This window comes from Papio anubis, chromosome 4, assembly GCF_008728515.1.
Source record: "Papio anubis isolate 15944 chromosome 4, Panubis1.0, whole genome shotgun sequence".
NCBI classification, from domain to species: Eukaryota; Metazoa; Chordata; class Mammalia; order Primates; family Cercopithecidae; genus Papio; species Papio anubis.
The window spans coordinates 138,745,905-138,762,998 of NC_044979.1; the positions used below are offsets into that span (position 1 = coordinate 138,745,905).

General features: G+C 49.0%; 1 protein-coding gene across 4 annotated transcripts; it reads left to right on the plus strand.

Annotated features, from left to right (window-relative positions):
• Window positions 1–8,491: 8,491 nt before the first annotated feature.
• Window positions 8,492–15,753, plus strand: IFT22 (intraflagellar transport 22). Of its 4 annotated transcripts, XM_003895823.5 has the most exons (5): window positions 8,494–8,636; window positions 10,912–10,988; window positions 12,018–12,107; window positions 13,714–13,916; window positions 15,258–15,753. In XM_003895823.5, the coding sequence occupies exons 1-5, from the start codon at window positions 8,598–8,600 to the stop codon at window positions 15,404–15,406; spliced, it is 558 nt and encodes a 185-aa protein (XP_003895872.1). In that variant the 5' UTR covers window positions 8,494–8,597; the 3' UTR covers window positions 15,407–15,753. The 4 variants fall into 4 exon arrangements, with proteins under 4 accessions (XP_003895873.1, XP_003895872.1, XP_009201022.1 ...); XM_003895824.4 differs by lacking the exon at window positions 12,018–12,107 and having other exon boundaries at window positions 8,492–8,636; XM_009202757.3 differs by lacking the exon at window positions 10,912–10,988 and having other exon boundaries at window positions 8,511–8,636.
• Window positions 15,754–17,094: the final 1,341 nt, after the last annotated feature.

The following is a 17,094-nucleotide window of genomic DNA, read 5'->3' on the forward strand; positions in this document are numbered from 1 at the left end:
GAGGAAGACCCCAATCTCTCTCTTTTTTTTTTTGAAACAGAGTCTCACTCTGTCGCCCAGGCTGGAGTACAGTGGCATGATCTTGGCTCACTGCAACCTCCACCTCCCGGGTTCAAGTCGTTCACCTGCCTCAGCTTCCCAGGTAGCTGGGATTTATAGGCACACACCACCATGCCCGGCTAATTTTTGTAATTTTAGTAGAGACAGGGTTTCACCATGTTGGCCAGGCTGGTCTTGAACTCCTGGCCTCAGGCAATCCACCTGCCTCGGCCTCCCTAAGTTCTGGGATTATAGGCATGAGCCACCACACCCAGCTCCCAATCTCAAAAAGAAAAAAGATATTGACCAGGGCTGCTGTCATCTGAAGGCTTGACCAGGGCTGGAGGTCTCACTTTCAAGGTGGTTCACTCACTTGATTGGTGTGTGGATGCCAGCTGTAGGCAGGAGGCCTCAGTTTCTCACCACATGGAGCTCTCTACAGGGTTGCTTGTGTCCTCAAGATGTGGCAGCTGGCTTGGACCAGAGAGAATAATCCAAGAGAATAGATGGTGGATGGAAGGTGTGATGCCTGTTGATAACCCATCCTCAGATGTCACACATCCCTCAGTATCTAATTGATTACACAGGTGTAACTATTCTCACACTGCTATAAAGACATACCTGAATGCCAGGCTCAGTGGCTTACGCCTGTAATCCCAGCACTTTGGGAGGCTGAGGAAGGCGGATCACCTGAGGTCAGGAGTTCCAGACCAGCCTGGCCAACATGGTGACAACCCTGTCTCTACTAAAATGCAAAAAATAGCCAGGCGTGGTGGTGGACGCCTGTAATCCCAGCTACTGGGGAGACTGAGGCAGGAGGATGGCTTGAACCTCAGAGGCAGAGGTTGCAGTGAGCCGAGATCATGCCATTGCACTCCAGCCTGGGCGACAAGAGCGAAACTCTGTCTCAAAAAAAAAAAAAATAGAAGAAAAGTGTTTAGACAAGGCATGGTGGCTCATATCTGTAATCCCAGCAATTTGGAGGCTGAGGTGGGCAGATAGCTTGAGGCCAGAAGTGTGAGATCAGCCTGGGCAACATGGCAAAATCTTGTCTCTACAAAAAAAAAAAAAAAATTAGCCAAATGTGCTGATGGCGCTCCTGTGGTCCCAGACACCTGGGAGGCTGAGGGAGGAGAATCACTTGAGTTCCAGGAGCTCAAGGTTGCAGTTAGTCGTGATTGCGCCATTGCACTCCAGCCTAGGAAACAGAGCAAGACCCTGTCTCAAATTGAAAAAAGAAAGAAATCTCTTAAACTCTTGGGCTTAGTGGAAACCAGCATCCAAGATGGCTCCAGTAATTCTCACCCCCTGATATTCATGCTCTTTTGTCGTCCCCTCCTGCATGGAATAGGGTTGACCTGTCGATATGGTTTGGGTATGTGTGCCCACCCAAATCTCATAAAGCACTGTAATCCCCAGTGCTGGAGGAGTGGCCTGGTGGGAGGTGATTAGATCATGGTGGGTGGCGGGTGGTTTCTAACGCTTTAGCACCATCCCCATAGTACTGTCTCGTGATAGAATTCTCATGAGATCTGGCTGTTTAAAACTGTGTGGCACGTCCCCTTCACCCACTCTCTTCTACCTGCTTCTGCTGTGTAAGATGTGCTTGCTTCTCCTTCACCTTCCACGATGATTATAAGTTTCCTGAGGCCTTCCCCGAAGCAGAATCCTATACAGTCTGTAGAACTGTCAGCCAATTAAACCTCTTTTCTTTTCTTTTCTTTTTTTTCAGACAGCTCTGTCGCCCAGGCTGGAGTGCAGTGGTGCGATCTCGGCCCACTGCAACCTCCACCTCCCGCGTTCAAGAAATTCTCCTACCTCAGCCTCCCGAGTAGCTGGGATTACAGATGTGCACCACCATGCCCAGCTAATTTTTGTATTTTTAGTAGAGACGGGATTTCACCATGTTGGACAGGCTGGTCTTGAACTCCTGACCTCGTGATCTGCCCACCAGCCTTGGCCTCCCAAAGTGCTAGGATTACAGGCGTGAGCCACCGTGCCCGGTCTAAACCTCTTTTCTTTATAAATTACCCAGTCTCAGGTATGGTTTGTTTTTTGCTTGTTTTGGTGTTTGTTTGTTTGTTTGTTTTTTCCTTTTTTTGAGACAGGGTCTCGCTCTTGTCGCCCAGGCTGGCTGGAGTGCAATGGTGCAATCTCGGTTCACTGCAACCTCCACCTTCTGGGTTCAAGTGATTCTCCCACCTCAGCCTCCTGAGTAGCTGTGATTACAGGCATCTGCCACCACACTTGGCTAACTTTTGCATTTTTAGTAGAGACAGGGTTTCACCATGTTTGCCAGGCTGGTTTTTTTTTTTTTTTCTTTTTTTGAGACAGAGTCTCGCTCTCACCCAGGCTGGGAGTGCAGTAGCACGATCTCGGCTCACTTGCAAGCTCCACCTCCTGGGTTCACGCATTCTCTGCTCCTCAGCCTCCCGAGTAGCTGGGACTACAGGTGCCCGCCCACCACGCCTTTCACAATTTTTTGTATTTTTAGTAGAGACGGGGTTTCACCGTTAGCTAGATGGTCTTGATCTCCTGGACTATGGATCCGCCTCACCAGCTTCCCAAAGTGCTGGGATTACAGGCGTGAGTCACTGCGCCCGGCAACCAGGCTGGTCTTGAACTCTTGGCCTCAAGCCATCTGCCCACCTTGGCCTCCCAAAGTGCTAGGATTACAGGTGTGAGCCACTACGCCCGGCCTCACTCACCTAATTTCAAATTGTCTTACTCCAAAATTGGTACTCTTTCCATGACACAACACTGCCTCCCAAAATCCCTTCTACAGGACACGGCCAAATGCAGGCTACAGGCTGCTGGTCCAGCCGTATCCCTGTTTCACTGCTTTGCCAAAAGCTTTATCTTCAGTTGGCTAGGAAATATTTTTTATATTGAAAGAATAGCTCAGGCTTTCTAATGGGAATTGATGAAAAGTCATTTTTACATAGATTTGTCCTAAACCAAACTTGCTGGACATCATCTCTGGCTAGAGCTTTATTCCTTTTTTTAAATTAAAAAAAGAAAAGATGACAGCATTCATAGGGGACAAAATATTTCCAGGTTACAAACCATTTTGTGAAATTCCCGTCTTCAAGAGTTGAACGGAAAAGGTTCAAATCCTCGCGTTGCAGAAGGTGATTGAAGGGCATTTGATTCCCTTGAGTCACGGGAAACCCACAATTTATTCTTTAGTAATAAAAACTGCATGTGTAATCATTGAGACCATGGAGGGTCAACTCAAATTAAAGATTTTATGGCTGGGGGTTATATTAAATCTTTTCAACAATTTATAGAAGGGATTTGAAATATGTCAAACTTATTTCTTTAGGTTTTATGCAAGAGAAAGATTTTATTGCATTGAAACACAGAAGGAGGAGAAAAATGACTCTGAGTTCACCCAGTTCTCACCCCCGCTAATGATCTATTGCTCACTTTACAATCAAAGGCTGGGTATTAAGCTGTCTGAAGTCAACCTCTTCTAATTAAAATGAAAGTCATAAAGCAAAAGTATTTCAATAATTTACAATAATCATCCCAAATGTATACAGCACATATATTGAAGAAATGTAAAGCATTTCATATTTTTTATTTCTCTCACCTGGACCAAAAACTAAAGGCTCTTGGGAGGATTAAGGGAACATTCATTAACTTAAATATTTATAGAGTAAATGAGTATGTATGTGTTTCTATGTGTGTGTTATGAAGGGGAAGATGAAACTTACACGTCTTTTATCTTTTTTTTTTTTTTTGAGATGGGGTCTCACTCTGTTGCCCAGGTGGGAGTGCAGTGGCACTATCACAGCTCACTGCAACCTCTGCCTCCCAGGTTCAAGCGATTCTCCTGCCTCAGCCTCCCGAGTAGCTGGGACTACAGGCGTGCACCACCACATCTGACTAATTTTGTATTTTTAGTAGAGATGAGGTTTCACCATGTTGCACCAGGCTGGTCTCGAACTCCTGACCTCAGGTGATCTGCCTGCCTCAGCCTCCCAAAGTGCTGGGATTACAGGCATGAGCCACCACGCACGCCCTTTTTTTTTTTTTTTTTTTTTTTTTTGAGACAGAGTCTCGCTTTGTCACCCAGGCTGCAGTGCAGTGGCATGATCTCCACTCACTGCGACCTCCGTCCGCCCCCTGGGTTCAAGCAAATGTCCTGCCTAGCCTCCCAGGTAGCTGGGATTACAGGTGCCCACCAAAACGCCCGGCTAATTTTTGTATTTTTAGTAGAGACAGGGGTTTCACAATATTGGCCAGGCTGGTCTCCAACTCCTGACCTCAGGTGATCCACCCACCTCAGCCTCCCAAAATCACATCTGATTACATATGTGAGCCACCGCTCCCGGCTTAATTTTTTTTTTTTTTTTGAGACGGAGTCTTGCTCTGCCACCCAGGCTGGAGTGCAGTGGCCGGATCTCAGCTCACTGCAAGCTCCGCCTCCCGGGTTCACGCCATTCTCCTGCCTCAGCCTCCCGAGTAGCTGGGACTACAGGCGCCCGCCACCTCGCCCGGCTAGTTTTTTGTATTTTTTAGTAGAGACAGGGTTTCACCGTGTCAGCCAGGATGGTCTCGATCTCCTGACCTCGTGATCCGCCCGTCTCGGCCTCCCAAAGTGCTGGGATTACAGGCTTGAGCCACCGCGCCCGGCCAATATTATTTTTTTGAGTCAGGGTCTCGTTCTGTCACTGAGGCTACAGTGCAATGGCACGATCGTGGCTCACTGCAGCCTCAAGTTTCTAGGCTCAAGCGATCCTCTCACCTCAGCCTCCCCAGTAGCTGGGACTACAGGCATTCCACCATACCTGGCTGATTGTGTGTGTGTGTGTGTGTGTGTGTGTGTGTGTGTGTGTGTGTGTGTATGTGGAGACAGGGTCTTGCTTATTGCCCAGGCTGGTTTCAAACGCCTGGTGTCAAGTGATTCTCCCACCTCAGTCTCCCAAAGTGCTGGGATTCCATGCGTAAGCCACTGCACTGGCCCAGAACCAACACTATTGAGCATCTATGGTGTCCCAGGCTTAGAGTTGTGATCAGTGGACCCAAACACCAATGATACCCTTCAGTGAAGGCATATGTTGTTAAGAAATGTAGCACACAAACTTCCACCCAGTGCAATGAAGTAAACACCGAGGTGAGGAAGCCTGGACTCTGGACCTGGCAAGAGGCAAAACCATTACTGTGCACAGAGGGGAAATGGCATCTTTATAAATAGAAAAGAGAACTGGGCTGGGTGCAGCGGCTCACGCCTGTGATCCCAGCACTTTGGGAGGCCGAGGCGGGCGGATCCCATGAGGTCAGCAGTTTGACACCAGCCTGGCCAACATGGTGAAGCCCTGTTGTTACTAAAAATACAAAAATTAGCTGGACACGATGGTACGTGCCTGTAATTCCAGCTACTCGAGAGGTTGAGGCAGGATAATCACTTGAACTGAGGAGGTGGAGGTTGCAGTGAACCGAGATCTCGCCACTGCACTACAGCCTGGGTGACAGTGCAAGACTCCATCTCAAAAAAAAAAAAAAAAGAAAGAAAGAAAAAGAAGAAAATAAAAGAAAGGAGAACTGGAGCTGCTGAAACCCCATGGTTCCTGCCTCCTCCCTGATATCGATTTAGGATACTCATACTTTGCCTTACTGTAATAGCTCCATTTGCAAATGAAAATTAAACTGTACATGGGGCTGGGCTCAGTGGCTCAGGCCTGTAATCCCAGCACTTTCAGAGGCCGAGGCGGGCAGGTCAGACAGGACTTGAGGTCAGGGGTTCGAGACCAACCTGACCAACATCACGAAACCCCGTCTCTACTAAAAATACAAAAATTAGTGGCGCGTGGTGGCACACACCTGTAATCCCAGCTACTCAAGAAACTGAGGCAGGAGAATCGCTTGAACCTGGGAGGCAGAGGTTGCAGTGAGCCGAGATCATGCCACTGCACTCCAGCCTGGGCGACAGAGTGAGACTCCATCTCAAAAAAGAAAAAGAAAGCCTGTGCATGGGAAAACACTTGACAAGCTGCATTCCACAGGCTGGTCTCCCCATCTGGCATAGAAGCTACCAGGGCAAAGGGACTGTGCAGAACCACCTCCAGACCCAGCACCTACCCCTGTGCCTGGCACCAGTTCTCCCAAAGTCAGGGCCAGAGACCTAAGAGTGTATGTTTCATGCCAAAAATAGGAGGAGCAAAATTTTCCCCAATTTTCCCAGGTGTGAAAAGGAACAACTTCTTTTTCGTTTCCTTGAACTTTTGAATCTTTAAATTTTTTAATACATAGAAAAAGAATGTATATAGTATATGGTGATTATAAAGCAATAGCAATAAAATAACCCCCTGGGAACATGTACGGGCGCCAAAAAAGAAAGGAATGGCTCACAGAAAGATATTTCAAAAAGATGCAGAAACCAGCTCGACAACATTCCCAGTGGCCATATCAACGGCAATTTGAGCATCAAAGTGAATCCAGATTGTAAACCAGTGTATAAAACAGGAAAGCAAATCCAGGCGTCGTGGCTCACACCTGTAATCCCAGCAGTTTGGGAGGCTGAGATGGGAGGATCACTTGAGGTCAGGAGTTCGAGACCAGCCTGGGCAACATGACAAGACCCCCATCTCTACACAAAATTAAAAAAAAAAAAAAACAGATGTAGGGCACGTGCCTGTAGTCCCAGCTACTTGGGAGGCTGAGGTGGGAGGATCTCTTGAGGCCAGGAGGTCAAGGCTGCAGTGAGCTATGATCGCACCACTGCACTCCAGCCTGGACAACAGAGCAAGACCCTGTCTCAAAAAAAAAAAAAAATGGATACCTTTTAAAATGAGGACTGGCTGGGCACAGTGGCTCATGCCTGTAATCCCAGCACTTTGGGAAGCCGAGGCAAGCGGATCATGAGGTCAGTAGTTTGAGACTAGCCTGGCCAAAATGGCAAAACCCCATCTCTACTAAAAATACAAAAATTAGCCAGGCATGGTAGCGTGCACCTGTAATCTCAGCTACTCGGGAGGCTGAGGCAGGAGAAACACTTGAAACCAGAAGGCGGAGGTTGCAGTGAACTGAGATCACACCACTGCACTCCAGCCTGGGCAACACAGCAAGACCCTGTCTCAAAAAAAAAAAAAGAAAAGAAAAAAAGATATTAATTTAATCCATCAACAATGACATGCTGAAATTAAGAACTCTTCCTTACTGTTCACTCAGCAGTTATTTATTTTTATTTATTTATTTTGAGACAGAGTCTTGCTCTGTCACCCAAGCTGGAGTACAGTGATGCCATCTTGGCTCACTGCAACCTCTGCCTCCCTGGTTCAAGTGATTCTCCTGCCTCAGCCTCCTGAGTAGCTGGCATTACAGGTGCGTGCCACCACACCCGGCTAATTTTTGTATTTTTAGTAGAGACAGTTTTCACCATGTTGGCCAGGCTGGTCTCGAACTCCAGACCTCAAGCGATCCACCAGCCTCGGCCTCTCAAAGTGCTGGGATTACAGGCCTGGGCCACGGAGGTTGGCCAAGCAGTTCTTTTCAATACAAAGACTATGTAACTATGTTACCGAAGGTTAAAGATTTGATAGTGGGTTGACGAGGAATTTTTGTCTTGTCAGCCCTTTGTGGGCCAGAATATTTTGCACCGGCACTCTCGGCATAGAGACATTTAATATCATGGCCTTATCCGAAATTCTGACTTGACTCTGTATTTTCAGACTGACCTGACTGAATTTAGCAGCAATGTTTCTAGACACCTGCACTGACTAAAGGATTCCAGCCATCATCTCTTTGGTTTCACCTAGGTCAGACGAACGATAGTGAATGGTGAATCCTTTTACAGAAACCAGACTTTCACCTGAGCTTTTTTAAGCTGGGTCACAGCTATGATAAATCGGCTCCCAAATGGACAGCCACAGTGATATCATGCCACAGTGATAAAGGAGTCAAGGCCTAGTTCCAAGGCCAGCTTGGCACTTGTATGGCCTGTCTGAACTCTCGAGATTATTGGGAGAAACAATTTGGAAACGGCCATTCCGCCCCCTCCTGGAGTCTTGCTTTCCGCGTCTCTACCGAGACTGATGGAACGGGCCTGCAGTCCCAGAATTTTGGGGAGGTGGAGGTGGGAGGATCGTTTCAGCCCAGGAGTTCGAAAACACCCTGGGCAACATAGCAAAACCCGGTCTTACAAATACAAAAATTTTAAAAATTAGTCGGACGTGATGGCGTGTGCCTGTAGCGCCAGCTACTCGGGAGGCTGAGGCAGAAGGATCGTTTGGGCCCAGAAGTTGGAGGCTACAGTGAGCCGAGATCGCGCCACCGCCCTCCAGCCTGAGCGACAGAGTGAAACCCTGTCTCTAAAAGAAATAGAGGCCAACCCTGCAGAACCGCGTCTGCAGCCCGGGCTTTGTGACTTCTCTCCAACCCCCACCCAGTCACAGACGCGCCCACTTTCCGCCCCGCGCGCCGGAAGTGGCCGAGTCCCGTCGGCCCCTGCGGGCCGCTCGCCGTCGCCATGGAAACGAAAGCGGCCCGGGAGCTCTCTGCCCTAACGCGCCGGCTACGGTGGGCTCCGGCCTGCTACGCCGCGGCGGACGACGATGCTGAAGGCCAAGATCCTCTTCGTGGGGCCTTGCGAGGTGAGTCCCGGCCCGGCGCGGCAGAGGGAGCGGGGAGCAGGCCTCGGGGCCTGAGCGAGCGCAGGTCCCCACCCGTCTGGTCTGTGGCTTGCTCCAGGAGGCGGGAACCCGGGCCCACCGCGCCCATCCCGGCTGGCGCCCCTGCCCTTTCCGCGAACTCCGTGCTTTCAGACCTTGATTCCAACCACTGCCCGGAGGAGGTAGTGGAGGCGAGCCCGGTGTTAATGAGCCCCGAAGGCCCAAGGTACTGAGTGGCGTCACTGGAACCACAGCCTAGATTTCGTGACTCTTTCTCTTGCCTCCGGGATCCACCTGATGAATACGTCTGTGGGTCTGGACTTTTGTTTGAGACAGGTTCTCGCCCTGTCGTCCAGGCTGGAGGGCAGTGGTGTGATCATAGCTCACTGCAACCTCGACTCCCCTGGGCTCAAGTAGTCCTCCTGCCTCAGCCTCCTGAGTACCTGGGACTACAGGCGTGCACCACCACGCCCGACTAGTCTCGCCCTGTCACCCAGGCTGGAGTGCAGTGGCATGATCTTGGCTCACTGCAAACTCCGCCTCCCGGTTTCAAGCGATTCTCCTGTCTCAGCCTCCTGAGTAGCTGAGATTACAGGCCCACACCATCACCCCTGGCTAAGTTTTGTATTTTTTGTAGAGATGGGTTTTCACCTTATTGGCCAGGCTGGTCTCTAACACCTGACCTCAAGTGATCCGCCCGCCTCGGCCTCCCAAAGTGCTGGGATTAAAGGGATGAGCCACCACGCCTGGCCTTAATTTGTTAATCATTTGTAGAGACAAGATCTTGCTATGTTGCTTAGCACCTAGGCTGGTCTCCAACTCGGGCTCAAAAGGCCTCCTGCCTCAGCCTCTCAAAGTTCTGGGATTACAGGTGTGAGTCACTGCTCGAGGCCTGAGCGTTTTACTATATGGTCCTGGAACCACTGGCTATTAATGTGTTTGTTGGGGGTGTGGTAGTGGGGATCACATCTACATGTAAACTTCACATCATCCACAGAAATAAAGCTCAGATGAACTAAAGTTAAATGCGTTAAAAAACAAAACAAAACAAAACAAAAACAAAAACAAAAAACTGGCCAGGCACGGTGGCTCACGCCTGTAATCCCAGCACTTTGGGAGGCCAAAGCAGGTGGATCACCTGAGGTCAGGAGTTCGAGACCAGCCTGACTAACATGGTGAAACCCCATCTGTACTAAAAATACAAAAATTAGCTGGGCATGGTGGCGCATGCCTGTAATCCCAGCTACTCGGGAGTCTGAGGCAGGAGAATCACTTGAATCCTGAGGCGGGGTTGCAGTAAGCCAAGATGGCGCCATTGCACTCCAGCCTGGGCAACAAGAGCGAAACTACATCTAAAAAAATAAATAAAACTGATAGAAGTCTTAGGCCAGGCGCAGTGGCTAACACCTGCCAGCACTTTGGGAGGCTGAGGTGCGGAGATCACTTGAGCCCAGGCATGCGAGACCAGCCTGGGCAACATAGGGAAACCCCATCTCTACAAACAATACAAAAATTAGCTGGGCATGGTGGTGCACATCTGTAGTCCCAGCTACTCAGGAGGCTGAGGCGAGAGGATCACTGGAGCCCTACAGATCAAGGCTGCAGTGAGCTGTGATCATGTTGCTGCACTCCAGCCTGGGCAACAGAGCAATACCTTGTCTCAAACAACAACAACAAAAAAAAGCAATGTGTATTACTCATATAATCCAGATGGACAGACTGCTCCATGTGAGATTATAAGACAGCTAGCCATGAGTCCCCAGGCCGACTTTGATCCTCTCTGTGACCTAAAAGAACTCCTTGGCCAGGCGCAGTTTCTCATCCCTGTAAACCCAGCACTCTGGGAGGCCCAGGCGGGTGGATCACCTGAGATCAGGAGTTCGAGACCAGCCCAACTAATAAATACAAAAGTTAGCCGGGTGTGGTGGTGGGCGCCTGTAATCCCAAATACTTGGGAGGCTGAGGCAGGAGAATCATTTGAACCCGGGGTTTCAGTGAGCCCAGATCACAGCCTGGGCAACAAGAGTGAAACTCTGTCTCAAAAAAAAAAAAGAACTTAATGCCATGCTCCCTGGGCCCCAGACCAGGCTGTGCCCACTGCACTAGAGCAGGACAGTGCGGTCATAACCACCCCAGTGATCTCAGGGTGCCAATGACCTATACTGCACCACACCAGCTTCCAGGCCACCTCTTGTGATTTTTTCGGTTTCCTTTTCTGCCTTTCAACAAAGACCTTTATTTGCACTCATTTTCACAGAGTGGAAAAACTGTTTTGGCCAACTTTCTGACAGAATCTTCTGACATCACTGAATACAGCCCAACCCAAGGAGTGAGGTGAGCCCTGACAAATCTGTGTCCACAACAGTGCCCAACTGGCTGGGCAGGGAGGCTCATGCCTCTAATCCCAGCGCTCTCGGAGGTCAAAGTGGGAGGATCGCCTGAGCCCTGGGCAATATAGGGAGACCCCATCTCAACTAAAAATAAAACATTAGGCCAGGCGCGGTGGCTCAAGCCTGTAATCCCAGCACTTTTGGGAGGCCGAGACGGGCGGATCACGCAGGTCAGGAGATCGGGAGACTATCCTGGCTAACGTGGTGAAACCCCTGCCTCTACTAAAAAAAATACAAAAAAACTAGCCGGGCGAGGTGGCGGACTCCCAGTCCCAGCTACCGGGAGGCTGAGGCAGGAGAATGGCGTGGAACTCCGGAGGCGGAGCTTGCAGTGAGCTGAGATCCCGCCACTGCACTCCAGCGCCTGGTGACAGAGCAAGACTCTGTCTCAAAAAAAAAATTAGCCAGGTAAGTTGGCATGTGTCTGTAGTCTCAGCTACACAGTAGGCTGAAGCAGCAGGATTGCCGAGTGTCAGGGAGCTGGAGGCCGCAGTGAGCCATGATCACCACTGCACTTCAGCCTGGTGACAGAGTGACCCAAGGTCTCAAAAAAAAAATTTAATAATAAAACAATTTAAAAAGACTGCCCAGCCATCACCCACCTCCTACTTTTGTTGCTCTTGGCATTCCAAAAGTGTAATGCAGCTTCATTATTGGTGCTACTGCTGCTCTTCTTCTTCGTCCTGTCTCCCAGGCTGGAGTGCTGTGGCACAATCTCGGCTCACTGCAACCTCCACCTCCCAGGTTCAAGCGATTCTCCTGCCTCAGCCTCCCCAATAGCTGGGATTACAGGTGCCCACCATCATGCCCGGCTAATTCTTTTATTTTTAGCATAGCGAGGGTTTCACCATGTTGTCCAGGCTGGTCTCGAACTCCTAACCTCAAGTGATCTGCCTGCCTCGGCCTCTCAGAGTGCTGAGATTACAGGCATGAGCCACCACACCCAGCCTACTGCTCTTCTTTTTCCTTTTAGGATCCTGGAATTTGAGAACCCGCATGTTACCAGCAACAACAAAGGCACAGGCTGTGAATTCGAGCTATGGGACTGTGGTGGCAATGCTAAGTATGTTTCCTTTAAAGAAAGTCACTTCATCAAATGGTTTAAAAATCAGCTGCCCAGGCCAGGGGTGGTGGCTCACACCTGTAATTCCAGCACTTTGGGAGGCCAAGGGGGGTGGATCATCTGAGGAGAAGAGTTCAAGAGCAGCCTGGCCAACATGGTGAAACTGCATCTCTACTAAAAATACGAAAAATTAGCCCGGTGTGGTGGCGGCCACATGTAATCCCAGCTACTTGGGAGACTGAGGCAGGAGAACTGCTTGAACCTGGAGGCGGAGGTTGCAGTGAGCGGAGATCGCACCATTGTACTCCAGCCTGGGTGACAGAGCTGGACTCTTTGTCTCAAAAAACAAAACCAAACAAAAAAAATCAGCTGCCCATCAGGCACCATGAAGTTGGGCCTAGCATGTTTCCTGGCACATATGAGGAGCTTGATAAATTATTTGCTGACATGCATTGCTTTATACACTTTAGTGATTAGGTTATGATGCAGTTAGAAGTCATCAACCTTGGCCAGGCGCAGTGGCTGACGCCTGTAATCCCAGTACTTTGGGAGGCCGTGGCAGGCAGATCACCTAAGGTCAGGAGTTCAAGACCAGCCTGCCCAACATGATGAAACCTCATCTTTAAAAAAAAAAAATAGGGGCCAGGCACCGTGGCTTACGCCTGTAATCCACTGCTTTGGGAGGCTGAGGCAGGCAGATCACCAGAGCTCAGGAGTTTGAGACCAGCCCGGCCAACATAGCAAAACCCCGTCTCTACTAAAAATACAAAACTTAGCCCAGTATGGTGGTGTGCACCAATAATCCCAGCCACATCAGGAGACTGAGGCAGGAGAATCACTTGAACCTGGGAGGTAGACGTTGCTACTGCACTCCAGCTTGGGCGACAGAGCCAGACTCTTATCTCAAAAAATAATAACAATTTTTTTTAAATGAAGAAATCATCAACCTTTAAAAAAACTAAAATTGGCCTGATGTGGTGCACACCTGTAGTCCTAGCTACTCAGGAGGCTGAGGCGGAAGGATCGCTCGGGCCCACGTTGGAGGCTGCAGTGAGCTATGATCCCACAACTGCACAATTTTAAAAGACTGCCCAGCCATCACCCACCTCCTACTTTTGTTGCTGTTGGCAACAAAAAGTAGAGCAAGACCCTGTCTCTTTAAAAAAAAAAAAAAAAAAAAAGTCATGGACCAGCTGTTTCTTTTTTGTTGTTGTTGTTGTTTTGGGATGGAGTCTCGCTGTGTCACCCAGGCTGGAGTGCAGTAGTGCAAACTCAGCTTGCTGCAAGCTCCGCCTCCCGGGTTCATGCCATTCTCTTGCCTCAGCCTCCCGAGTAGCTGGGACTACAAGAGCCCACCACCACGCTCAGCTAACATTTTTGTATTTTTAGTAGGGATGGAGTTTCACCGTGTTAGCCAGGATGGTCTCGATCTCCTGACATCGTGACCCACCCGCCTCAGCCTCCCAAAGTCCTGGGCTTACAGGAGTGAGCCACCACGCCCAGGCTGTTATAGACCAACTTTTAATACTAAGATATTCTTTTTAAAGTCCACAGTTAGAAACCAGAATGACCTGACTTTCCCTCTTGTTCCTTTTCTTCCTCCCAGGTTTGAGTCCTGCTGGCCAGCCCTGATGAAGGATGCTCATGGAGTGGTGATTGTCTTCAATGCTGACATCCCAAGCCACCGGAAGGAAATGGAGATGTGGTATTCCTGCTTTGTCCAACAGCAGTCCTTACAGGACACACAGTGTATGCTAATTGCACACCACAAACCAGGCTCTGGAGATGATAAAGGAAGCCTGTCTTTGTGTAAGGAAACTGGAATTTCTCTTCCTCTTTTGTCTTGAATGTTTTGGACACCTACATATTGCCCCACGTCCTACAAACCAGCAGCTCTGTCCAGTTACTGAGCACCTTCTGTACCCTAGGCAATTGTTGCCCGCTCCATGTGAGTCCACCCTGTCTCTACTAAAAATACAAAAATTAGCCAGGCATGATGACAGGCGCCGGTAGTCCCAGCTACTCAGGGGCTAAGGCAGGAGAATTCCTTGAGCCTGGGAGGCAGAGGTTGCAGTGATCTCACCGCTGCACTCCAGCTTGGGTGACAGGATGAGACACCATCTCAAAAAATAAATAAATAAATGAAAGGCCAGGCGCAGTGGGAGGCCAACACTTTGGGAGGCCGAGGTGGGTGGATCTCTTGAGGTCAGGAGTTCTAGACCAGCCTGGCCAACATGGTGAAACCCCATCTCTACTAAAAATACAAAAATTAGCGGGCCGGGCGCGGTGGCTCAAGCCTGTAATCCCAGCACTTTGGGAGGCCGAGACGGGCGGATCACGAGGTCAGGAGATCGAGACCATCCTGGCTAACATGGTGAAACCCCGTCTCTACTAAAAATACAAAAAAACTAGCCGGGCGTGGTGGCGGGCGCCTGTAGTCCCAGCTACTCGGAGGCTGAGGCAGGAGAATGGCGTGAACCTGGGAGGCGGAGCTTGCAGTGAGCCGAGATCGCCACTGCACTCCAGCCTGGGTGACACAGCGCGAGACTCCGTCTCAAAAAAAAAAAAAAAAAAAAAAAAATACAAAAATTAGCTGGGGGTGGTGGTGCACGCCTGTAATCCCAGCTACTCAGGAGACTGAGGCAGGAGAATCACTTGTACCTGGGAGGTGGAGGTTGCAGTGAGCTGATGCACTCCACTCCACCCTGGACAACAAGAGTGAAACTCTGTCTCAAAAAAAAAACCAAACCAGAATACAGAGTGGGAAAATCCTGCTTGTCGCTATTCTTGGGTATGACTGGGGTGGCACTCTTTCTGAAAGAACTTTTCTGGAGAAAAACCTCCAATTCACATAACACACATCCCAAGGGTGACACAGTAATCCTGAAAAAGAAGTCAGAAAATACTCAGAAACAAAATGAGAATAATAGAGAACCTATAAATCAGAAGACCTGGAAAGTGGTTTGTAAGGTTTTCATCCTGTTGCCAGGTGGCAGTATAGCAAACCCTTTCTCTGTTCTCTGGTGTCAAGGAAGACAACTTGATTTGTGAACTTCAGAAAGTTAAATTTCTTCTAGAAGTTTCACTGGGAGCTAGAAAGGGCCCCTCATTGAAACTCCTTGACTAATTAACCTTATCTTCATTTTCAAGCGCCACCCTTGAACAAGCTGAAGCTGGTGCACTCGAACCTGGAAGATGACCCTGAGGAGATCCGGATGGAATTCATAAAGTATTTAAAAAGCATCATCAACTCCATGTCTGAGAGCAGAGACAGGGAGGAGATGTCAATTATGACCTAGCCAGCCTTCACCTGGGACTGCCACCTCCCCAGTGAAATCAGCATGTTTCTTGGTGCAGATCTGAAATCACATCCAGCTCCTGATGTTTTCTTCTCCCTGTGACTGCAGAGGAAGTGTTCCTACCTGCAGGAAGGCACCTGTCACGCAGGGCATTCACTCAGACCATCTATGCTCTGTCCTGAGTTCAGTTTAGAAAATCCTATCATCGAATTCAGATTTCCTGGCCCCAGAACTTCCCAAAGACCTATAAAATGGAGGGATTTACCACCTTCACATATGTCCAGTTATATAGTTTGTGGAATTGTAACCGTTGCAGCCCAATGATACAACAGTAGTTTAATCATGTGTATTGGCTTGAATGTAATTTTCATTCCTTGATTTACCCAACAAACACCGATGGGTTGAGCACCTGCTGTGTGTGCACCACTGTCGTAGCTGCTGACTGCAGACAGCATGCATGAAAAAGACACAAATCCCCACCCTCGCGGAACTCATTCCATTTTCCTAAATATTAGGTTGGTGCAAAACTAATCGCGGTTTTTGCCATTTTTAATTTTTAATGGCAAAAGCCACAATTACTTTTGCACCAACCTAATAGTAAGGCCAATTCAGAAACTTGAGTGCAATGTCTTGGATATGCAAAAAAGAAAATCAAAATGCATTCTTCATTCTCTGTAAGAGTTCTAGGTGGGGCTCAGTGGCTCACACTTGTAATCTCAGCACTTTGGGAGGCCAAGGCAGGCGGATCACTTGAAGCCAGGAGTTCAAGACCAGCGTGGCCAACATGGCAAAACCCTATCTCTACTAAAAATATAAAAATTCACAGGGTGTGTTGGCACATGCCTGTAATACTAACTACTCGGGTGGCTGAGGCATAAGAATTGCTTGAGTCTGGGAGGCAGAGGTTGCACTGAGCTAAGATCGCACCACTATACTCCAGCCTGGGTGACAGACACCATGTCTCAAATAGATGAAATTACATTAAATGTTTAAAAAGAGGTCTAAATAAGTTTCATATGCTGCCCTCCCTCAGATAATGTGGGAACCTGGGGTACTTAACATGCCAAATGAAGGTATACTTGATTCGTTATTCATAGATTTTGTATTTGAGAATTTGCTTACTCACTAAAATATGTTTGTAACCCCCAAATCAATACTGTGGCACTTTCTCAGTTATTTGCAGACATACAGAGTGATATAAAATGTGAAGTGCCTGGCTGGGCGTGGTGGCTCACACCTGCAATCCCAGCACTTTGGGAGGCCGAGGCAGGCAGATCACAAGGTCAAGAGATAGAGACCAACCTGGCCAACATGGTGAAACCCCATCTCTACTAAAAATACAAAAATTAGTTGGGCGTGGTGGGGCGTGCCTGTAGTCCCAGCTACTCAGGAGGCGGAGGCAGGAGAATTGCTTGAACCTGGGAGGCGGCGATTGCAGTGAGCTGAGATTGCACCACTGCACTCCAGCCCGGTGACAGAGCAAGACTCCGTCTCCAAGAAGAGGAAAAAAAAAAAAATTGAAGTGCCTGGCCAGTTGCAGCGGGTCACGGCTGTAATCCCAACACTTTGGGAGGCCGAGATGGGAGAACTGCTAGAAACCAGGAGTTTGAGACCAGCCTGGCCAACATGGTGAAACCCCATCTCTACTAAAAGTACAAAAATGTGCCAGGCGTGTTGGCACACACCTG

Coding starts and splice junctions, on each gene's coding strand:
- IFT22 (XM_003895823.5), top strand. CDS start 8,598: ATGCTGAAGGCCAAGATCCTCTTCGTGGGGCCTTGCGAG. Junction 8,637..10,911: donor TCTTCGTGGGGCCTTGCGAG/GTGAGTCCCGGC, acceptor TCATTTTCACAG/AGTGGAAAAACTGTTTTGGC. Junction 10,989..12,017: donor AGCCCAACCCAAGGAGTGAG/GTGAGCCCTGAC, acceptor TTTTCCTTTTAG/GATCCTGGAATTTGAGAACC.